Source organism: Xenopus laevis, chromosome 2S, assembly GCF_017654675.1.
Source record: "Xenopus laevis strain J_2021 chromosome 2S, Xenopus_laevis_v10.1, whole genome shotgun sequence".
In the NCBI taxonomy this organism is placed as follows: domain Eukaryota; kingdom Metazoa; phylum Chordata; class Amphibia; order Anura; family Pipidae; genus Xenopus; species Xenopus laevis.
The window spans coordinates 37,155,412-37,180,297 of record NC_054374.1 but is presented as its reverse complement, the minus strand read 5'-3'; the positions used below and the strand labels follow the sequence as shown (position 1 = coordinate 37,180,297).

The following is a 24,886-nucleotide window of genomic DNA, read 5'->3' as shown; positions in this document are numbered from 1 at the left end:
CTGTCAGAAATCAAACGCCTGACTGGCATGTTGTAGCGCTGCTGAATGTCAGCAAGGCGTGCCATGGCTGTGTAGGAACGTCTGAAATGGGCCGACACCTTTCTGGACTGGGTGAGAACGTCCTGGAATCCTGGGTACTTGGAGACAAAACGTTGGACTATTAAATTTAACACATGTGCCATGCAGGGCACATGTGTTAAATTGCCTAGTCTCAACGCTGCCAACAGATTGCTTCCATTGTCACACACCACTTTTCCGATCTGCAGTTGGTGTGGGGTCAGCCACCGATCGGCCTGTGACTGCAGAGATGACAGGAGTACAGATCCGGTATGGTTTTTGCTTTCCAGGCACGTCATCCCCAAGACAGCGTGACAACGGCGTACCTGGCACGTCGAATAGCCTAGGGGGAGCTGGGGGTGCACAGGTGTGGAGGAGGAGAAGGAGGACCCAGCAGCAGAGTAAGAAGAAGAAGAAGACGAGGTAGAGAGCGATGGAGGAGTAGAGGTGGTGGCAGAACCGCGTGCAATCCGTGGCGGTGACACCAACTCCACTGTTGTTGTTGAGCTACCCATTCCCTGCTTCCCAGCCATTACCAAGTTCACCCAGTGGGCAGTGTAGGTGACATACCTGCCCTGACCATGCTTGGAGGACCATGCGTCAGTAGTCATATGGACCTTTGGCCCAACACTAAGTGACAGAGATGCGGTAACTTGGCTCTGCACATGTTGGTACAGGTGTGGTATTCCCTTTTTAGAAAAAAAAATTGCGGCTGGGTACCTTCCACTGCGGTGTCCCAATTGCTACAAATTTGCGGAAGGCCTCAGAGTCCACCAGCTGGTATGGTAAAAGCTGGCGGGCTAAGAGTGCAGACAAGCCAGCTGTCAGACGCCGGGCAAGGGGGTGACAGTCAGACATTGGCTTCTTACGCTCAAACATGGCCTTCACAGAAACTTGGCTGGTGGCAGATGACTGGGAATGGGAACAGGTGGTCAAGGTGGAAGGCGGAGTGGAGGGTGGTTCAGACGGGTCAAGGAGAGCAGAGGTAGAGCAGTAAGATGCTGGACCAGAAGGAGTGTGGCTTTTAGTTTGCCTGTTGCCTTTGAGGTGTTGCTCCCAAAGTGCTTTGTGCTTGCCGCTCATGTGCCTTCGCATAGAAGTTGTACCTATGTGGCTGTTGGGCTTACCAAGGCTCAGTTTCTGACTGCACTCATTGCAAATTACAATGCTTTTGTCAGAGGCACACACATTAAAAAAATCCCACACTGCTGACTTTTTGGAAGTGTGCGATCTGGCGGTAACAGTAGAAGTTGGCGGAGTTGGCGGTATTGGCGGCAATGGCGGGTGCGTTGGCCGGCTGAACACAGGTGCCGATACATGTTGTTGCCCTGCTGATCCCTGCGGGCTGTCCTCCCTGCTTCTTCTAAGTCTTATTCTCCTACTGCCTCTCTGACTCTCCGTCTCTCCATCTGAACTACCCTCCTCTTGCTCTCTTCTACTAGGCACCCACAAAACATCAATCTCCTCATCATCATTCTCCTCAGATGCATCAATTTCTTCTGACACATCACAGAAGGAAGCAGCAGCGGGGACCTCCTCCTCATCACTCATTATGTCCATCTCTATCGTGTTCTCTGCCAGAATTAAATCTGGTGTAAGGTCCTCATCTCCTTCATCTTCTTCTGGCAATAATGGTTGCGCATTACTCAGTTCAAGAAACTCATTGGAAAATAACTCCTCTGACCCCAGTGAAGAAGGGGCACCGGTGGTGGAGGAAGTGTTACGTGGGGTGGCCATAGCAGTGGAGGATGAGGAGGATGTTGTGGTAAAGTTAGAAACGGTAGAGGATGGGGTGTGCTGTGTAAGCCAGTCAACTACCTCTTCAGCATTTTGGGAGTTCAGGGTCATTGGCTTTTTTAAAACTGGGAAATTTGCTAGGGCCACAGGATTGCATAGCAGCACGGCCCCTAGCACGGCCTCTGCGTGGCGGCCTGCCTTTGCCTGGCATTATTTTTAAAAAAACAACAACAACAACAAAAACTCAGTTGGTTTTTCTGGAAACGATAATACACACAGCTAGATGGCGGGTTGAAGAAAACACTGTGCAAATAATGCCTACAAAGTCAACGTATACACTACTACAGCGGTGGATACGGATTACGTAAAATATATGAATGCTGCTTGAAAAAAGTAACTCAAGTGGTTTTTCTAGAGACGATAATATTATCAATATTTAGACAAAATGTGAACAAGCTCACACAGCTCGATGGCGGGTTGAAGAAAACAGTGTGCAAATAATGCCTACAAGGTCAACGTATACACTACTACAGCGGTGGATACGGATTACGTAAAATATATGAATGCTGCTTGAAAAAAAGTAACTCAAGTGGTTTTTCTAGAGACGATAATATTATCAATATTTAGACAAAATGTGAACAAGCTCACACAGCTCGATGGCGGGTTGAAGAAAACAGTGTGCAAATAATGCCTACAAGGTCAACGTATACACTACTACAGCGGTGGATACGGATTACGTAAAATATATGAATGCTGCTTGAAAAAAAGTAACTCAAGTGGTTTTTCTAGAGACGATAATATTATCAATATTTAGACAAAATGTGAACAAGCTCACACAGCTCGATGGCGGGTTGAAGAAAACAGTGTGCAAATAATGCCTACAAGGTCAACGTATACACTACTACAGCGGTGGATACGGATTACGTAAAATATATGAATGCTGCTTGAAAAAAAGTAACTCAAGTGGTTTTTCTAGAGACGATAATATTATCAATATTTAGACAAAATGTGAACAAGCTCACACAGCTCGATGGCGGGTTGAAGAAAACACTGTGCAAATAATGCCTACAAGGCCAACGTATACACTACTACAGCGGTGGATACGGATTACGTAAAATATATGAATGCTGCTTGAAAAAAGTGACTCCGGTGTTTTTTCTGGAGACGGTAATATTATGGATATTTAGACAGAATGGGAACAAGGTCACACAGCTCGATGGCGGGTTGAAGAAAACAGTGTGCAAATAATGCCTACAAGGCCAACGTATACACTACTACAGCGGTGGATACGGATTACGTAAAATATATGAATGCTGCTTGAAAAAAGTGACTCCGGTGTTTTTTCTGGAGACGGTAATATTATGGATATTTAGACAGAATGGGAACAAGGTCACACAGCTCGATGGCGGGTTGAAGAAAACAGTGTGCAAATAATGCCTACAAGGCCAACGTATACACTACTACAGCGGTGGATACGGATTACGTAAAATATATGAATGCTGCTTGAAAAAAGTGACTCCGGTGTTTTTTCTGGAGACGGTAATATTATGGATATTTAGACAGAATGGGAACAAGGTCACACAGCTCGATGGCGGGTTGAAGAAAACAGTGTGCAAATAATGCCTACAAGGCCAACGTATACACTACTACAGCGGTGGATACGGATTACGTAAAATATATTATGGCTGCTTGAAAAAAGTGACTCCGGTGTTTTTTCTGGAGACGGTAATATTATGGATATTTAGACAGAATGTGAACAAGGTCACACAGCTCGATGGCGGGTTGAAGAAAACAGTGTGCAAATAATGCCTACAGGGCAAATAATGCCTAAAAGGTCAACTTATACACTACTACAGCGGTAGTAAAATAAAAAAAAGTAAAATAAAAAAAAAAGAATATTAAAAAAAAAAATTAAAGTTGGTGCTGCTGAACTACTAGGAGCAGCAGATTAGCACACCAGTCCCACTCCCCAACACTGCTAGACTAATAGCACTGGGCTCTTATAGTAGTAGTAGTAGTAGTAGTAGTAAAACAACAAAAAAATAAATAAAAGCAGTCCTTACAAGGACTACTGTTATTGCAGCAGTCAGCAGATGAGATCAGAAGCAGGACAGCTGCCCACTGCAGCTACATACAGAGCACTGCAGTAGAAGGTAGATTACTAGCCAGCAAAGCTACCTAAGCTTAAATGTCCCTCAAACCCCTGCAGACTTCTGTCCCTCCAATAACAGAGCAGTATCAAAACGATTACTAGCCAGCAAACTTTCAACTGTCCCTGAAATCACTAACAGGCAGCAGCTCTCTCCCTACACTATCTCTTCAGCACACACAGGCAGAGTGAAAAAACGCTGCAGGGCTTCGGTTTTTATAGGGAAGGGGAGTGGTCCAGGGGAGAGCTTCCTGATTGGCTGCCATGTACCTGCTGGTCTGGGGTGAGAGGGCAAAAAAAAGCGCCAACAATGGCGAACCCAAAATGGCGAACGTCGCGCGACGTTCGCGAACTTCCGGCGAGCGCGAACACCCGATGTTCGCGCGAACAAGTTCGCCGGCGAACAGTTCGCGACATCTCTATTCATAAATCCTAATTCTTGTTTATAGTTATGATTCCTCCCTAATGTAGACTGAGCTGATGTCTAGATGTTTTATGTTCTCTATAGCATTAACGTGTGGGAGTGTTTATATGTCTGGAAAAGCTTGTTTAACTCAAACAATACATTTTCATACATTCCTGTTTACAACTGAAGTGCACCCTTATAAACTGCACATAAGCAAGACTGCACTTCTCTACAAGAAGCTCATGTGAAAAGTGCAGTATTTACATATTTTATTGCCCTTGATTTTTAATTCTCTCTAATGGGTATAACTATGCTCCTACACTTTATATTCTTTATTTTTCTCCTTCCTTAAAGAGGGAAATTATACTTATAATTCAGCCTCCCTTCAAAAAAAAACAAAACGTGTGAACTGAGAATGCATTTTGATTAAATAAGGTTTTACTTCCATTTAAGAAAACCCTAACTTATGCCAAGGGACCAGAAAAGGAATGACCACCAGGTTTAAGGCTCCTGAGCTTTAGGCTAATGGCACACCAAGTTGTTTCTCTTTCTGTTGCTGTGTTTCTCTATGTAGAAACACAGGTGGAAAAAAAGCAAAAGCAAGCAGGTCTACTCCCGTCCACATTGCATCAGCCTGTGTACACACACTAAGCTGATTTTGGTGCAGAAACACTGAAGTTTTCCTGCACTCGGGGCTATGCCATGGATGTTATGGCAAGAAGCAGATTGGTTTGGTTTGCCATTGACCTTTTTATATAGAAAGTTCTAATTGCCTTATCTGGAATTGAAGGATAACTGTGAATGTAAAGGTTATACTGTATATGCCATGGAGAGAAAGGGTGGGCCACTTTAATGAGAAAACTGTGCAATGTGCCCCAACTAGGAGCACTATTTTTGAATTGTATGCTTTATTATAGTAGACCAATAATGGAGCTTTATTATAAAGCAGTAGCATATATCTTCAGAGTAAGGAATTCTTCCATAGTTACATACTATTGGAGGTTGAGAAAAGACAAATAGTTGAGACAACCTAACTTGTAACTGATTCAGAGGAAGGCAAAAACTAGGGCTACACTGAATCCGCTTCAGGATCCTGCCTTTCTGAGCATGATCCAGACTTGACTGAATCAAAGTGGCTGACCAAATCATTCATGAAAGATTCCACCTGTTTTTTCTTAAATATTTGCTGGTGTGCCTTATTCACATTAAAGGAACAGTAACGTCAAAAAATAAAAGTGTTTTAAAGTAATGAAAAGTTGCCCTGCACTGGTAAAACTGCTGTGTTTGCTTAAGAAACACTACTATTGTTTATATAAATAAGCTGCTGTGTAGCAATGGAGGCAGCCATTCAAAGGAGAAAAGGCTCAGGTTACACAGCAAATAGCAAATAAGCTCTGTCTGTCTAATGGTGTTATCTGTTATCCACTATTTAAAGGTGGCCATACACGGGCCGATAAAAGCTGCCGACAGACCAAGTCGGCAGCTTATTGGCCCGTGTATGGGGGCCCCCGACGGGCTTCCCCGATCGAGATCTGGCCGAAAGTCGGCCAGATCTCGATCGGATGGGGTTAAAAATCCCGTCGGATCGCGGCCGCATCTGTTCGTTGATGCGGTCCCGCGATCCGACCGCCCGTTTGGCGAACGCTAGGATCCGATCGTTGGGCCCTAGGGCCCACGATCGGATCAGCCCGATATTGCCCACCTCAAGGTGGGCAATGGCAATGGCTTTTCAACTTGTTTATTAATGACCTGGAGGTGGGCATTGAAAGTACTGTTTCTATTTTTGCAGATGATACTAAATTGTGCAGAACTATAGGTTCCATGCAGGATGCTGCCACTTTGCAAAGTAATCTGTCTAAACTGGAAAACTGGGCAGCAAACTGGAAAATGAGGTTCAATGTTGATAAATGCAAGGTTATGCACTTTGGCAAAAATAATATAAATGCAAGTTATACACTAAATGGCAATGTGTTGGGAGTTTCCTTAAATGAATAGGATCTAGGGGTCTTTGTAGATAACACGTTGTCTAATTCTGGGCAGTGTCATTCTGTGGCTACTAAAGCAAATAAAGTTCTGTCTTGCATAAAAAAGGGCATTAACTCAAGGGATGAAAACATAATTATGCCTCTTTATAGGTCCCTGGTAAGGCCTCATCTGGAGTATGCAGTTCAGTTTTGGACTCCAGTCCTTAAGAGGGATATAAATGAGCTGGAGAGAGTGCAGAGACGTGCAACTAAATTGGTTAGAGGGACGGAAGACTTAAATTATGAGGGTAGACTGTCAAGGTTGGGGTTGTTTTCTCTGGAAAAAAGGCGCTTGCGAGGGGACATGATTACACTTTACAAGTACATTAGAGGACATTATAGACAAATGGCAGGGGACCTTTTTACCCATAAAGTGGATCACCGTACCAGAGGCCACCCCTTTAGACTAGAAGAAAAGAACTTTCATTTGAAGCAACGTAGAGGGTTCTTCACAGTCAGGACAGTGAGGTTGTGGAATGCACTGCCGGGTGATGTTGTGATGGCTGATTCAGTTAATGCCTTTAAGAATGGCTTGGATGATTTTTTGGACAGACATAATATTAAAGGCTATTGTGATACTAAACTCTATAGTTAATATAGGTATGGGTATATAGAATTTTAATTAAAAGTAGGGAGGGGTGTGTGTATGGATGCTGGGTTTTCATTTGGAGGGGTTGAACTTGATGGACTTTGTCTTTTTTCAACCCAATTTAACTATGTAACTATGTAACTATGTAACTATGTAAGGTGGGCATATCGGAGGGAGATCCGCTCGTTTGGCGACATCGCCAAACGAGCGGATCTATCCGTGTATGGCCACCTTCACCTGTGCCATATAGCCGTTTTTCAATTTCCGCCATTGCTTGTTTATATGAACTATAGTAGTGTTTCTGAAGCAAACAGATCAGTTTTACCAGTGCAGGGCAACACTACATGATATTTTCATTACTTTAAAGCGCTTTCATTTTTTGGTGTTACTGTTCCTTTAAGTGCTCTTACAGATGAGCTTTCATGTGTCCCATCACAAGGAAGCATGTGTGTTAATGCAGCCTATTGTTTGCATTCACTTCACTGCTGGGAATTGGCAATCGCAGGTGGAACCTATTAAAGGAAAACTATACCCCCAAAATAAATACTTAAGCAACAGATTTTATGTCACATCAAGTGGCATATTAGAGAATCTTACCAAACTGGAATATATATTTAAGTAAATATTGCCCTTACATCTCTTGCCTTGAACCACCATTTCGTGATTATCTCTTTGTGGCCTCAGAGATCTCCTGACCAGAAATACTACAACTCTAAGGGGCCGATTCACTAACTTCGAGTGAAGGATTCGAAGTAAAAAAACTTCGAATTTCGAAGTGTTTTTTGGGCTACTTCGACCATCGAATGGGCTACTTCGACCTTCGACTACGACTTTGAATCGAAGGATTCAAACTAAAAATCGTTCGACTATTAGACTATTCGATAGTCGAAGTACTGTCTCTTTAAGAAAAAACTTCGACCCCCTAGTTCGCCATCTAAAACCTACCGAACTCAATGTTAGCCTATGGGGAAGGTCCCCATAGACTTGCCTAAATTTTTGTGGTCGAAGGATAATCCTTCGATCGCTGGATTAAAATCCTTCGAATCGTTCGATTCGAAGGATTTAATCGTTCGATCGAAGGATTATTCCTTCGATCGAATTGAAGGATTATTCCTTCGATTGAACTATCGAACTATTTGCGCTAAAATTAAAAAGGATTTTAATTCCCAGTCGAATATCGAGGGTTAATTAACCCTCGATATTCGACGCTTGGTGAATCGGCCCCTAACTGTAACAGGAAGAAGTGTGGAAGCAAAAGACAGAACTCTGTCTGTTAATTGGCTCATGTGATCTAACATGTTTGGTTTGATTGGTATGTATGTGTGCACAGTGAATCATACAATCCCAGGGGGGCGGCCCTTATTTTTAAAAATGGCAATTTTCTATTTATGATTACCCAACACGTACTACTAAAAAGGTAAATTATTATGAAAATGGTTTATTTACATGAAGCAGGGTTTTACACATGAGCTGTTTTATGCAATATTTTTTTTTATAGAGACCTACATTGTTCTGGGGGTATATATAAGTGTTTCACCAACTCTTCATTGGTTGCAGAGGAAAAGCATGAAGGAGCCACCACATGGGAAATCACAAGTGAATGCTCATCTGTGAGAGCCCTAACTTTGCTTAAAATGTAACTACCATGTCCTGTATCAGCCTCTGGCAATATGATTGTCCTAAGCCTTCTGCACTACTGCAATATGAGTTCTGTAACACTGGATCCATAAATACAATCCACAGATTTTCTTTTTTGAAGCCCACAAATCGCCAAAGTTAGTTTGATTTTTTTAGCAGACCCTTAATCTCAATCCACATCATTTAAACAAATATTGAGGGATGGTCTTTTAAAAAATAAAAAAAACAATTCCTTGTTTTATATGATTTTTTTACATCACTTAAGTGACACTAACAGAAATAGACAGATCTATCCCCCTCTGATTTGTACATTTCGAAGACTTGATTTTTCCTTCCTCTAAACTTTCCTACTTCTAAGTATGCCATATTGGTCGTCCTTAATAATTGTATGTTTCTTTTGTTAGGGCCAGGCCAGATGTGGCGTTTTTGCTGCGTTTTTATGTTGCGTTTTTAAAAAAGAACAGCCAGGCGTAAATACGCATAAACTGCACTACCACTGAAACTAATGGAAAACGCACTTTGGCAATTCACACAGGGCGCTTGCAAGCTGAAATCCGCCACAGGACGCCAGTATTGGCGTTTTTTAGCAGAAATGCCAATACGTCAAGAAACTACCAAATCAATAGACTGTATGGGATCTGCATGTTTGAAACCACACCTTGAATAATACACAGCGTATTTTAAATATGGCGTCCAAATTCTCAATGAGAACAATGAAAAAAAGAAGAAGTGCATGTTGGGAAAAAAATCCTACGTGCTGAAAAACGCATGAAAAATGCATGTTGACTGTTGCATGTGGTTTCAGTGGCGTATTTACGCCTGACTGTTCTTTTTCAAAAACTCAACGTAACGCCGCAAAAACGCCATGTCTAGCCTTGCCCTAAGGGAATAGACCTATTTAGGTTGAATAGTGGTTTTAGAGGTTTTTGAAACCACAATTAAACTCTACTTTTCTAAAACCATGAATGCCATGAAAGTATCAAAGAATATAAAAAGTATGAACAAAAAAAACACTGAAAAATGCTCTAAAAAATACAAATATCTCTAAAACCTCTAAAAATGTAAGTTTTTCAGACTATTACTAGTAAAAAAATCAGAAAACATCTAAGGGTACACAGGCAGATTCAGGGAGATTAGTCGCCCAGTGGCAAATCTCCTCTTATTCTGGGCGACTAATCTCCCCGAACTGCTTCCCCTGCCTTTCCGCCGGCTAAAATGTAAATCGCCGGGGGGAATGCAGGGGAGGCGGTTCGGGGAGATTAGTCGCCCTGAAGAAGAGGAGATTTGTTGTCGGGCGACTAATCTCCCTGAATCTGCCTGTGTGCCCTGACCCTAAAAGTCCAAATTGATTAAAAATGGTCCAATAGGATTAGTGCAGTTCCCATTGACTTCTGTGGGACCTCGACAGCTCTTACCTGGCGTAGTTTTGTATTAGAGGTTTACCAGGAAAGGAAGGCAATTTCAGGTGCATCATCGGTTCACTATGGGCCCCCTGCAGAGGAAGCAGGCCCGGGACCCCTGAAAGCCACTTAGTCTGCTTTCTCTGTAGTTTCACCACTACACCAAAACACTACAAATTCTCTCACTGATTTGTACAGAACAGCTAACTTTTGTAGCTTGAATACATGGTAGTTTGTAACTAAGTCTTAATTTTACTGCCTATGATGTTTGCTGAACTCGTTTTCTAAAGGGCTTTGTTCCCATTCACTTCAACTGACTTCACAGACTCCATTTGAATGTATAATGTTGGTGTCAAATTCTGACACATTCACTTTTTAAAAACAGAAGCACCAGGACTGTTACTTACTGGAATTTACATGGGGCACCTCAGCATTCACCTCAGTGCTTCAGCTTTATATATATATATATATATATATATATATATATATATATATATATATATATATATATATATATATAGCTTGTTTTTCTGTTAGTATGTTTTTGTGTTAAAGGAGTGGTTCACCTTTAAAGAAAAACTATACCCCCAAAACGAATACTTAATCAACAGATAATTTACATCATATGAAGTGGCATATTAAAGAATCTTACCAAACTGGTCTATATATTTAAGTAAATCTTGCCCTTTTACATCTCTTGCCTTGAGCCACCATTTTGTGATGGTCTGTGTGCTGCCTCAGAGATCACCTGACCAGAAATACTACAACTCTAACTGTAACAGGAAGAAGTGAGGAAGCAAAAGACACAACTCTGTCTGTTAATTGGCTCATGTAACCTAGTTTGTTGGTTTGTTTGTGTGCACCGTGAATTGTACGATCCCAGGGGGCGACTCTTATTTTTTAAAATGGCAATTTTCTATTTATGATTACCCAAAGGCACATACTACTATAAAAGGATATTATTATGAAAATGGTTTATTTACACAAAGCAGGGTTTTACATACGAACTGTTTTATGCAATATCTTTTTATAGAGACCTACATTATTTGGGGTATATTTTTCCTTTAAGTTAACTTTTAGTATGTTATAGAATGGCCAATTCTAATCAACTTTTCAATTGGTCTTCATTATGTATTTTTTTATTGATTTTTAATTATTTGCCTTCTTCTTCTGACTTTTTCCAGCTTTCAAATGGGGGTCACTGACCCCATCTAAAAACACAAGCTCTGTAAGGCTACAGATTTATTGTTAATGCTACTTTTTATTACTCATCTTTCTATTTAGGGTCTCTCGTATTCATATTCCACTCTATTTTTTAAATCATTTAGGAGCCTAGCAACCAATTGCAAATTGTCTCAGAATATCACTCTCTACATCATACTAAAAATTAACTCAAAGGTGAACAATCCCTTTAACACATTTTTATAACGGTGCCCACAGTGTTGCTGGTGGTAGTTAAAATAGTATTAATTATAAGATATTTTTGTTGTTGTTATTGCAAATCCATCTTAAAGAGCTAAGCCCTAGCTAATTGCACACACAAAGAGGGAGGAACATCATTCTGATTGTCCTGTGAACCTTACACATTTTACTAATGTATTCACAAGGCCATAGTGATTTCTTAGCTCAGGTGGTACATTCCAGACACTTTATTAGAAATCATGCATCTATTTTCAGACACATGAATCACTGCCCCCAAATCCTTCTGCATACACAGCTCACTCCGGAGTGTCGCCAAGCTCAATAAACCCTCCCCGGACTCACAGGAATATAAAAATAGAGAAATACTTTTATGTCATCCTCAGTTACATTCCAGTGTTTTAGTTAAAACAACAGAGCCCCTGCCTCTTTGCCTCCCCAGTAAATTTGTGTGGTCCTCTGCTGCACACGTCATTACATTTTGTTAGTACCCAGCAGCTGAAGCTGAACATGTAATTATATTCACTTGGCTGCTTTTGTCTGGACTAATCCTTTGAAAGTAGATTTAGCCAACATTACAAATGTTATGATGCCTCCAATGTTCCTCTCATATTGAAGAATCCGTTCGTTCATCACAAAGGAACAAATCCCCCACAGACTCCATATGACATAATTAGTACTCGAGCATTTCTAGAGGATTAAAACAATTGTCAGCTTTTTATTGTAGAATCACTCTACCGCAATGATAAATGCACATTTTCATACCTTCAATATTTGTATGTCATTCATTTTATCAGTGTGCCCATGGCTGCAAAGAATGCAGCAGGGGGAAAAATATAATTTTATTTTAGTACCTGGTGTTCCAATATGCAGAAACCTACATAAATAAACAACATGTACAGGTTTGTCAATAATGCTTTTAAATTTTATACAGATACATAAACATATTAAAATTATTAAATTCCAAAATGTCTTTAAAACATAGAAGTCCATATTTTCATTTTTACTAGTAATTATATTTAAAAAAAAACACTTCTAGATGTATGTTGGTAGGTTGTTGATCTGCATATTATTATAGGTTTAAAGGGGAGCCAACTGGGCTCTCAGGTTCTCTAAAGTGAGAGCTGGAGAAAGGATTTTTAGAGGAATAGTGCATTAAGGGAGAAGAACAAGTTGATCCAGGGACTAGTCTGAAGATACAAGTTGATCCAGGGACTAGTCCGATTGCCATTTTGGAGTCAGGAAGGAATTTTTTCCCCCTCTGAGGCAAATTGGAGAGACTTCAGATGGGGTTTTTTGCAGTTAGGCAGGTTAAAAAAATTTAAAAGGTTGAACTTGATGGACGTGTGTCTTTTTTCAAACTAACTAAAGGTGGCCATACACGGGCCGATAAAAGCTGCCGATAGACCGAGTCGGCAGCTTATTGGCCGGTGTATGGGGCCCCCCGATGGGCTTCCCCGATCGAGATCTGGCCGAAAGTCGGCCAGATCTCGATCGGATGGGACTAAAAATCCCTTCGGATCTCGGCCGCATCTGTTTATTGATGCGGTCCCGTGATCCGCCCATAAAGCCACCGTAGAATCCGATAGTTCGGCCCTAGGGCCCACGATCGGATCAGCCCGATATTGCCCACCTCAAGGTGGGCATATCAGGGAGAGATCCGCTCATTTGGCGACATCGCCAAACGAGCGGATCTCTCCGTGTATGGCCACCTTTACTATGTAAGGAACGGTTCAATCAATGGGGGGTGCCAAATGTTAGGGTGCTCTTGTTATAAGAAAACGGATCCAGCCTGGGGTTCTTGCAAGCAAGTAATTCTCTTCCTCCCTTCTTTCCTTCTTTTTCTAAAATCCAGCAGCAAGCGTATGTGCAGTAAACAGGCACGGATTATGTTTCCCAGGGTTCGGTAAGACTGGGGATATACAGGAGATTTGATAGATTTTTAAATCTCCTGCACACCAATCCGCATGCTGTAGACGCGATGAGACTTCTGTATGCATGTGCATCCATATGATGGGTGAGGTGGGGGCGATGAGTGGTCCCGGCCTAGGGGCGCCCTATGCATAATATCGGCCCTGGCAGTAAAAATTTCCAGTTAAATTCCAGCTCTTAACTCTATTGCTCATACACACCCACACAAAGAAAGAAGGAAGGAAGAAGATGGCCTGCAAGTACTGGAGCAGTTTTCTGCTAACAGGATCACCGTCCGAGTTACCAGATAAGTCATTACAATCTTTGAGGACTGCTCTAGAATTTGGTAATCCCCATCAATTTGACATTTCCTTCTCCTTTCAGAATATAACCCTGATGATTCTGGAATATTGCTTCCAGCATGCTTTGGCCCTTGATACTTCTGGGAATTGAGCAACAACGTAGTAAAGTGGAGTTGAGCAACAGTGTTTAAATACCATTTTATTTGAAAGGGATATAACACCAGGTTTGGTGCTTGACACTGTGCTCCCATCAAGCCTTGCTCTGTCCTTTCACCCACACTGTTAGCAAGCAGCATCTCTAAAACATGGTGACCATCAGCTGTATAGTTTAGTGTTGCATAACATAAATGCATACCATTCACATAAAAGCTGCCATCTTGCAACATAATAACAGCAGTGTGGCTTCTACATAGACCTTTTCAGAACGGATTAAAGGGGTGGTTCATCTTCAAGTCAACTTCATTTTTAATTTTGTAAATTATTTTTTAATCATTTGTCTTCTTCTTCTATCACCTCTTTCCAGCTGTCAGATAGGGGTCACTGACTTCAGCAGTCAGAAATGTATTGTTGATCATTACTTATTTTTCTATTCAAGCCCTATCCTATTTATCTTCCAGTCTCTCATTTAAACCACTGCCTAGTTGTTCGGATAAACTGGACCCCAACAACCAGATTGCGGTTCAAATGATACACTGGAGATCTGTAGAACAAAAAGCTAAATCATTTAAAATTGGATATATTCATCCTATATACATCCTGTCATGGGAAAACCTGTTTTTGTTTTGTTTTTTTTGTTTTTTTTCAAAAAGCATTAGTAAATAGTACTGCTCCAGCAGAATTCTGCAGTGAAATCAGGTTTTTATAAGACCAAACTGATTTTTTATATATCGTTTTTTGAAATCTGACATGATGCAAGCCATGTCAGTTTCCCAGGTGCCCTCAGTCATATGAATTGTGCTCTGATAAATGTCAGTCACTCTTTACTGCTGCACTGCAAGTTGAGTGATATCAACACCCTCCTCTCCTTTCCCCACAGCAGACCTTGATCAGAACAATGGGAAGGTATCCAAATTACAGCTCCCTGACTTAAGAGCTCCCTGATAGATATCAGAATTGCACTCAGTAGTAAAAATTCAAGTCCCATTGTGACTCCTCCAGTTACATTGAGTAGAAGAAACAATATCATAATCTGAAAGCAGTTCAATCCTGAAGTGCTAAAAGCATAGGATCAGGCGCAATGACCTGAGATGTCTGCCTACACACCAATATTACAGCTAAAAAAACTAGACTTGTTGGTTCAGGAATACAATTTTATACAGCAGAGTGAATTATTTGTAATATAAACAGTATAATTTAGAAATAAAATCTATACCATATCATGAAAGAATCCTTTAAGTAAAAGGTGAAGCACCCAATTTAAAGGGCAAGTCAACCCCAAAATAGACATTTTTCAATATACATTTCAATATACACTGTACATTTATTTTAAAATGTCAGCACTTTAAAAGTTATATGTATTTATATGTTGCAAAAGTCTTAGCTCCCCAGGTCTGTTAATCAGCTGCTTTGTCTTACATTGTATAAATGTGAGGCAGAGAATAGAAACACTGCTTTCAATAGCTTTACATAAACAAATAACTTGAAACCCATAGGAAAAATTGTAATGTATATTGCAAAGCTTAGAATTATGTCTCCATTTATTAGGAAAAAAATGTTTTTTTTTTTGGTTTGACATTCCCTTTAAGTCTGGAGAAAAAAGAAGTGTTAAGCCAAACTGCACTGGGACTCCATAAACACGTACAATACCATCTGTTATACTATTCTATACTAATTTTTAAAAGAACTCCCAAAGCAAAAACAATATTTGAACACATACAAAGTAATTGCAAGGCTTAATAATTCCCAGAATAATATGGCACGGAATATGTCAGAGGCTTTGAAAGCATAAAGTTACTCCACAGGTATATTTTTACACTGTAGCTTACTGAAGAACTTGGCTGGTCAGAGAGCATTCTACCTCCAAGCAAAGCACAAGCATTCACAAGTCGTTTCAGGAGTTTGTTTTTTTTTTCCAAAGGAAACTTATTTTGGTTGTTATTTTTATGTTGCTGATCAGGCACCTTTTTTATACATTCTAACATGCACGTTTCCAACTAAAAAAGGAACACACGTGCCATAGGATGTTCTTGGGCTTGGAAGATCTGTGGTTGTCCAGGCAAATACAACACTGCATGGGTGCTGTTGAACCCATGCAGTGTTGTATTTGCCTGGACAGCCACAGCTTTTATGTATTCATGTGTGTGTGTCTTTTCAAAGGCTGCCCTATGGCACACAGTAAGGGTAGGTTTGGACTGCATCCCCTGATACTGCACTGTGCACCTCACCCCAGATACACAGTCATTCCCCCCATAAGTAGTGCTCCATGTATGAGCAGTAAAGGTGCAATCTTGCCCCCCAGTGTGTGACATAAGCCTAAAGCACTGTGGGATGGCCACAGAATACTGACCACAATTTGAAGCTCTGTGAAAGGTTCTTGAACCACCATTCTCACCTAAAAATGCATCATTATCGATTTCGGGTGATAAACATAGGGTGATCATGACTGTTTATAGCAGTGATCAAGATGCCTCTTGTTTTATTGCACCATATTAACTTCAGCAACAAAAAGTAATTTAATGCAGAACTGTTCTAAAACTAAATAAAGTGGCTTCATTTCTTTATGCAAAGATAGACTTTTTTCTGCTTGCTGGGCAGAACATCAGTAATTAGTAAGTGTGACCTAATTTCCTCCAAACTGTCTCTCGCATCTTACACCACGGCATTTTCTTCCACACTACATTAAACATTCTTAACGGCTGCCCAATATTAAATGTCATATCTGCTAGGGACTCGGCTGTTTCCCTTCTTCCAGAATAAATTCTAATAGCAGAATATTGCATTCAAAATGGTGCAATTGCAGAATTATTAACTGCGGTGTAATAACCGGGGGGGGGGGGTTTGCAATAAATGCAATAATAATTAGAATTGATAGACCAACCTTTTTTGTGTCATCAAAGCATAGGGAATAATCATTTACAAACATTAATTAAAGGGACATACGCACCTCTGTAAATAAAATGCATAGTTTTGTCCACTGAAAATCATCCCGATAAAATTTCAGTCATTTTGTGATCTACTGTGCAATGCCAATAGGTACACTATACTCCTTTTTTTGTCTTTGGTAATTATTATAAATAAAGAAGGGAAAGTATGATCCTCTTGCATTAGCTGGTCTCCTATTTGATCAAACACTTTTGGATTTTAGAATTTTTGAATTTGTATCTATGGGCTGGTGGATCACAGACTTGTGCTTGAAACCTTATTAATTTTACTTGGGTGAAACAACACTGTTTTAGATGATTTATGTCCCCTGTAATCAATGCACAAGAAGATCACTGGCACTACAGTATAAGGAAGGCTAGGGACAAATTACTCCATCCTATGTGTAAATGAGATAGTCATTGTCAATCGGGTTAAGAGTCTTATTAATACTAACCACCCCCCAAAAAATAACTTTCAGCAAATGTTACTCTCACTGCAATATTCAATATATATCTAAAATATAGCAGTAGAAAATAATGTATTTATGCCTAGAATAGTAGGAATTCACTGGTACTAGGCACTGCACAATCACAAATAACAAATATACTTTATAGTTTAAATCTGGTCTTTGGCTGTAAACTTTACTTTATAGGAAGTGCTAGGAAGGTGCAACACCATGCATTTCCTGCAGGATGACAATACATGTTGATGGCAAGCTTTAACCACAGTGTATTATTCAGGCCAAATAATTAATAATAAGAGAATTAATAATAGAGAATGACACATTAGATAGATAGATAGATAGATAGATAGATAGATAGATGATAGACAGACAGACAGACAGACAGACAGACAGACAGACAGACAGACAGATAGATAGATAGATAGATAGATAGACAGGCAGACGGAAAGACGGAAAGACAGACAGACAGACAGACAGATAGACAGATAGACAGGTAGATGCGATGATAGATAGATAGATAGATAGATAGATAGATAGATAGATAGATAGATAGATAGATAGATAGATAGATAGATAGATAGATAGATAGATAGATAGATGATAGACAGACAGACAGACAGACAGACAGACAGACAGACAGACAGACAGACAGATAGATAGATAGATAGATAGATAGATAGATAGATAGATAGATAGATAGATAGAGTAGATAGACAGACAGGCAGGCAGACGGAAAGACGGACAGACAGACAGACAGATAGACAGATAGACAGACAGACAGGTAGATGCGAAAAAGATAGCTACAGAGAGAGAGAGAAAGATAAATAATAGATGATAGGTAGATAGACAAACAGACAGACAGACTGACAGACAGATAGATAGATAGATAGATAGATAGATAGATAGATGATAGATAGATAGATAGATAGATAGATAGATAGATAGATAGATAGACAGACAGATAGATGAGAAATAGATAGCTAGAGAGAGAGAGTGAGATAAATAATAGATGTCATTCCAGCACTCTTTCCTGCCCATGCAAAATTTTCAAATAAAATAGAAAAGAACATTTAAAATGTTATTAAATACATAAATTCTGAAAAACAAATGCCACAGAAAATGGAATACAATATTTACTTGGATTTACAGAAAGCACCGATCCAAGGCAGAGTTACAAATACTTGAAGATTTTGATTGAATTGTGCAACATATCCATGTAAGCAATTACAAACTGCAGCTTTTGCAGGATTACATCACACATTGCCTTTATCCAATCAAAAACATTCGCCATTGGTGAAATAGTTTTGCAAAACCACCACAATATTTTCGCCATGATAAAGTGTAGTAACAAAACAGCCACAGACCCCATTGTATTTTGTGAAAAACTGCCCATAGACTAACTTATTCTGTGCTGAAAAAGATGCCATGAAAAACAAGTTGCCAGGGGAAAAGTCTCCCCTGGCAAAGTCCATAGACTACAATGTATTTTGGGAGGAAAAAGTCAACACGAAAAAAGTCTCAGTTGAAAAATGCCCATCAATGTGTTTTTTCAACTTTCACTGCTTCACAAATCTTTCAGGGAAACAGGACAGATTTGTTCCACAAAGGGGCTAATGTTGTGATACATAGGCTAATGTTTTGATACTATTTAGCCACTTAAATAGAAATAAGAGACACTCAGGGGCACATTTACTAAGCTCGATTGAAGGATTCGAATGAAAACAACTTCGAATAATTTTTTTGGGTACTTCGACCATCGAATAGGCTACTAAGACCTTCGACTTCGTTTCGAACGATTCGACCATTCAAGAGTCGAAGTACTGTCTCTTTAAAAAAAACTTTGACTACATACTTCGGCAGTTTAAACGTACCGAGTTACAATGTTAGCCTATGGGGACCTTCCCCAGCACTTTTCTTACATTTTTTTGATTGAAGACAAATCCTTCGATCGATCACTAAAAATCCTTTGATCGAAGGATTTGCGCTAAATCCTTTGAATACAATATTCGAATTCGAAGGATTTAACTTCAAGGGTCGAATTTGAGGGTTTATTAATCCTCGAAATTTGACCATTGATAAATCGGCCCCTCAGTTATGGATTAAATTTGTTAATACGATAGTAGTGTCAAAACTTGTCAAATTTGGGCTTGGTTTGTTGATATTTTAAGTAAAAGTACATTTTAATTCATATTCACAGCTTTTAAAATATCTAGTGATGGGCGAATTTATTCGCCAGGCGCGAATTCGCGAAACGCCCGCGAAAATTTGCGAAAAAATTCAAAAAGGGCGCCGGCGTCAAAAACGGGCACCAGCGTCAAAAACGAGACGCCGGCGCTGTTTCGCAAATTTTACGCCATTTCCCGAAATTCGCGAATTGTGCGGCGAAACGGCGCAAATTCGCCCATCACTAAAAATATCCTGTTAATAAGAACAGTGCATTCTACAGCTCAACTGAATTAAAAGTAACATGAAGAAACCTTTAGATCAACAGATCTCTGTTTGCGGTTTGACTTTATCCATATCAGCACTGAACAAAAATTCTTAACAGCATACAGGTATGAGACCTGTTATCTGGAAAGCTCCGAATTATGGAAAGGCCATTTCCGACTCCCTTTTATCCAAATAATTCAAATTTTTCTAAAAATTATTTTCTTTTTTTTCTGTAATAATAAAACAGTACCTTGTACATGATCCTAATTCGGATGTAATTAATCCTTTTTGGAAGCAAAAATAGCTTATTTGGTTTATTTAATGTATACTGATTTTCTAGTAGACTAAGGGGGTTATTTATCAAAGTCTGAATTTATCTCAATATTTTCTGAAATACAACTTCGACCAAATCCGCACGGGTTTTTTTCGACTTATTTATGGATTCATTTTCCCAAAAATTCTGTTTGCAGGAAAAAATCCAAAAAAATCGTGAAAAATACGAATTTTACTAATTTTTTGGAATATTCACCCGAAAACCCTGAAAACTTCGGATTATTGAACGAAACGCAGCACAGATCAAAAATTATTTTTGACTTTTCCCATTGACTTATATGCAACTTCAGCAGGTCTGAGATGGCGGATTTTCGGATTCTGACTTTTTCCATCAACGGGGTATAATAAATTTAGAAAAATTTGTGATTTTTTATTCACGAAAAATTCAGATTTAATACAAAAAAAACATGAATTTTTCAGGTTTTTGGCATTTGGAGTTTAGTAAATAACCCCCTAATGGTGTGAAGATCCAAATTACAGAAAGATCCTTTATCCAGAAAACCCCAGGGTCCAAGCATTCTGGATAACAGGACCCATACCTGTATAACCAATGTATCCAAAATAACTTTGCATATATATAAATGAAGGGGCCCGGCTTAACCCCATAGGACGCTTCATTTTGTAAACTGCAAGTGAGTAAACCCTAACAATCAATTTGTCATAAAGTCATTCCTCTTCATTTGGATATTACATTTAAAATACTGATTTATAAAGATGAAATAATTGTGAATAATAAATATTATACAAAACTGGCGTCAATGTGTTCCATGACACAGCATGGGCAGTGTTTATATAGAATACGTAGATGTTCCATTAAAATGTAATCAGCGTTCATCAGCGCAAATATCTATATAACAACAATATTATCAAGTGTGTGTGCCATTATTCCAATAATCATCTCAGAGTCAGTGCAAGTCTTTTTCTATAGTTGTTCATCCATCAAGCAAAGAAAAAAATAAAATACATAAGAAGCATAAAATCCTACCATTGTGATGCTTTTGCCTTGAGCCAAGTGCCAATCCATCTGAAACAATGGCACCTGACTTTTATAGTGTCAGGCAAGAGCAAAGCATGATTGTTCCAATTTTAGACAAAACATGTAAGCCTGGAAAAGTTTAGTAATAGTATCTGAGAATTATCCCAGGCATCTGTTTGTGCTGCCCATTGTTTTCAGAGAAATTTTACTTGGTTGTAGGAAGCTCTTTTAACAGCAGTCCTGCTGGATTGCAAGTCTTGTATGGAATTCAGGCAACCATTCAAAGGCCTTATGTGATTTAATGGATGTTCTTATGATGATCTTTTTGAATACCAGCATCGTGATGCGACATTCATGGGTATATAAATTTGAAGGCCTAAACATTTCATTTGAATGTAGCCTTGGCACTTTCAGAGTGAAGGTATTAAAGTACTGCAAGTTATTCCATTAAGGATGGACCTTTATAATGCTTTTTGGGATACAGTTACAGGACACCTGATAAAAAGTCATGATATATACTTGGAAAACTATTTTAAGAGCTATAGGATAGAACTTACTGTAGGTAAGATCTATTAGCCCTTTGCTGACAAGTTCTATGATTACAAATGAAAGGCTAAATGGGTTTCCTCGAGAACGTATAAAAATAGCTACCAATGTCTTCCTAGTGCACAACAGTTAGAGGTCAGGCTAATTGAAACACAATGAAAAAGAAACCTTTTGTTACAAGATGAAGGTATTGTTGAAGGGGAAAGCATTATAACATTGACAGCCCTACGCAGTATAGAAAAGTGCCTTTGAAAACATATTTTCCCTTTTTATTATTGTGTCCTCCAGGCTTGCCTTTATAATCCCTGGTCAAATTTCTTCAACTTTCTAACCTGGGTTTAAAACAATCCGTTTTAGGACTCATATCAGAGTGTTACACTGAATCAGTTGTATATTACATAGACCAATTCATCATTACATACACAATTTCTTCCGGTAATTAATAAATTGTATTTTAGAACCCTATCGTAATATATCCCAGTTCATAAATAGCAGTCCAAATTGATGTCATAAACTGTTAAAAACATCAAGGAAGCTATACAATATGTGAGCCTGCTATTTATCTTGTAAGGCAGTAATATTTCCACAATTTCACATCAGGACTTGTTCCAGGAGAACAAAAACACTGTCTGGGGACAACATTGTTACAACATTGTTATTGGTCAAAATAGCCCCTAAATCATTCATATGTTCTCCAATAGCATCATAGTTGATGTGCAAGATTCCTGTCCTTTTTGATTTATTTATTTATTTATTTTTGTTACTTAGGATCATAGGATCATAAGTGTTGATCTGGGCACTCTCCTCTCAAGTGAGGAGGATTAAGCCTGTGAGGTCAATGTTTTGGCTGTGACAATCTCTCTCCAATTAAAGTTAAAGGAAAACTATACCCCCAAAATGAATACTTAGGGGCACATATACTTAGCTCGAGTGAAGGATCAGAATGAAAAATACTTCGAATTTCAAAGTATTTTTTTGGCTACTTCAACCATTGAATTGGCTACTTCGACCTTCGACTACGACTTCAACTTCGAATCGAACGATTCGAACTAAAAATCGTTCGACTGTTCGACCATTCGATAGTCGAAGTACTGTCTCTTTAAAAAAAACTTTGACCACCTACTTTGTCACCTAAAACCTACCAAGCACCAATATTAGCCTATGGGGAAGGTCCCCATAAGCTTTCTAAGCTTTTTTTGATCGAAGGAAAATCCTTCGATCGATGGATTAAAATCCTTCGAAACGTTCGATTAGAAGGATTTAATCGTTCGATCGAACGGTTTTTCCTTCGATCGTTCGCTCAAAGCATTTGCGGTAAATCCTTCGATATTCGAAGTCAAAGGATTTTACTTCGAGGGTCGAATATTGAGGGTTAATTAAATTTATCGGGCTTGTTTATAAAAAATCTAATTTGCGAGTTTTTTTCTACTACGAATAAACTCACAATTAGTGATGGGTGAATCTGTGTTGTAAAAAAATTGCAAATTCAATGGGAGTGAAGTCAATGGGCGTCAAAATAATTTTGACGTGAGCGACAAATTTTATAAGCGTGACTATTTTGTCCAAATGCATTAAAGTCAATGGGCTTCTGAATAATTCTGATTTTTTTGTTTCTCGCTGGTTTTAAAGATATAAAGAATTGCATAGATATTAAATTACTAATTAAACAGGGGCCATGGAATGTGCATTGCTCAAAACCTCCTCTTTGTATGTAGTGCTAACTCACACAGGAGTTCAGCAAATTCATAATAATCCAATAAAAAATCTATGGACAGTATTACTAATTGCAAACCTATAATTAGTATTTCAGATATGTACAGTATGCTGTCAATTCTACTTTCCTCACAAATACTTCTTGAAAAACCCTCTAATATTAAAAAATGGAAATAAATTTGTTGTCATGTAAAATGATTGATCGGTATGATACCTCAATTTTATTTAAATTGTATATTAAAATTCCATTTCTTAAAGTCTTTCTTTTACAGTAAGCCTCTTCCATATTCAAATAAATATATGATCTTTATCCCCTGGGAGACTGATAGATATGATAATTTTTGGGTTGTTACAAAATTTTCAATCTTCCCAGCCGTCCCATTAAGTGCATTTTAGATGTAACTGCAGCGATTCATTGCAATATTATCATTAAGAGTAATTTTGTAGCTCAATTTTTGCCCATTAACTCGGCACTGTAGATAAATTCCCCAGTGTTTTTTTAAACTAGTATTTTCCATCTGAATATACAGGAGCGATTTTCTCTGAAACACAAATGCATGGGACTTGGCAAACAAGTTACAACAACAGGAAGATGATTAACATTTTTTCTAGACCGTTTTTGTTCAAAAAATATAAAAAGAAAAATGTTGTGATATGAAAATGAATCTGGTTAAAATACTAATGAATATTCCATCAAATTAAAAGTGGGAGCATGGTCACAATAGCATTGCTCCAGTGATGAACCATTCAGCAAACAGTTGGTTCGGTGGACAGGGGTGGAAGTCCTATACCACAAATGATGTATCTAGCAGCTCATAGGCTTTGTTTTTTTTAAACCAATAAAACACTCGAATCAATCTTATTTTAATCTACTTCAATGGTTCCTATCCAATGAAACTGATGAAGTTGGTGGCTGACTGGTAAATGCCACTAGGAAGTCCCAATGCCATGGCTTCACGTTCAAGCACCTCAGCTAATACATAAAAAGGAAAAAATCACTAGGGGGGTTATTGTCAGGGAGCCGGGAGCTCCCTCCAGGGAGGTAGTCAGGATCAAGGAGGAAGCCCTCTTGAGGGAACAAGGTCGCGGTGTCCAAAGGGTTAATCAAAGAATAGTCAGGATCCAGGCAAGAGTTCACAGGCAGGTAGATATCAACAAAGTCCAGGCAAAGGGTCAGGAAACAGGTCAGGAACAAGATTAGGCAATAAGGCACACAGGAAACCCAGGATACACTTTAGGGAAGTAATCCTATTCTTGGGCGCCATTCTGGCGTCTAGATGGAGTTTTTATTTGAATTTGGCGCCATTGACGTCATTGACGTCCTTGCACCGACGTCGGCGCATTGACGTCATCGCGCCGGCGCCGCTTACCCACGTGGCGGCCATGGGCGCCGCCATTTTGGGAGCGACGCCGGCAGGAGAGGACGCGCCGCCCGGAGCTCCTGGACCTACTCCGGGCGGCGATCGCGACAGTACCCCCCCCCCCTCACGGGGGGCCTCCGGACCACCAGGACTTGGCTTCTGGGGAAATTTGGAGTGGAACTCCCTCACCAGACGAGGAGCATGGACATCAGAGCGTCCCTCCCAGGAACATTCTTCAGGGCCAAAGCCTTTCCACTTGATGAGGTACTGAAGAGATCCCCTGGAGATTCTGGAGTCAAGGATCTTCTCCACTTCATATTCTTGTTGACCATCCACAGAGATAGTAGGAGG

The 24,886-nt window shown here is 39.5% G+C and overlaps 1 protein-coding gene across 2 annotated transcripts in view; it reads right to left on the bottom strand.

Moving 5' to 3' along the window:
* The window catches only part of LOC108709092 (myosin regulatory light chain 2B, cardiac muscle isoform), an 84,571-nt gene that overhangs the window by 28,540 nt on the left and 31,145 nt on the right, over positions 1-24,886 (bottom strand). The window contains exon 1 of one of the 2 annotated variants that reach the window (XM_041583652.1): positions 20,925-21,010. The exons of the other annotated variant lie outside the window; for it this stretch is intronic. Within the exon in view, the coding sequence (XP_041439586.1) occupies positions 20,925-20,963 (39 nt within the window). The 5' untranslated portion in view covers positions 20,964-21,010. Of the gene's footprint in view, positions 1-20,924; positions 21,011-24,886 lie in introns of those variants that run through there. 2 annotated transcript variants of the gene reach the window in all.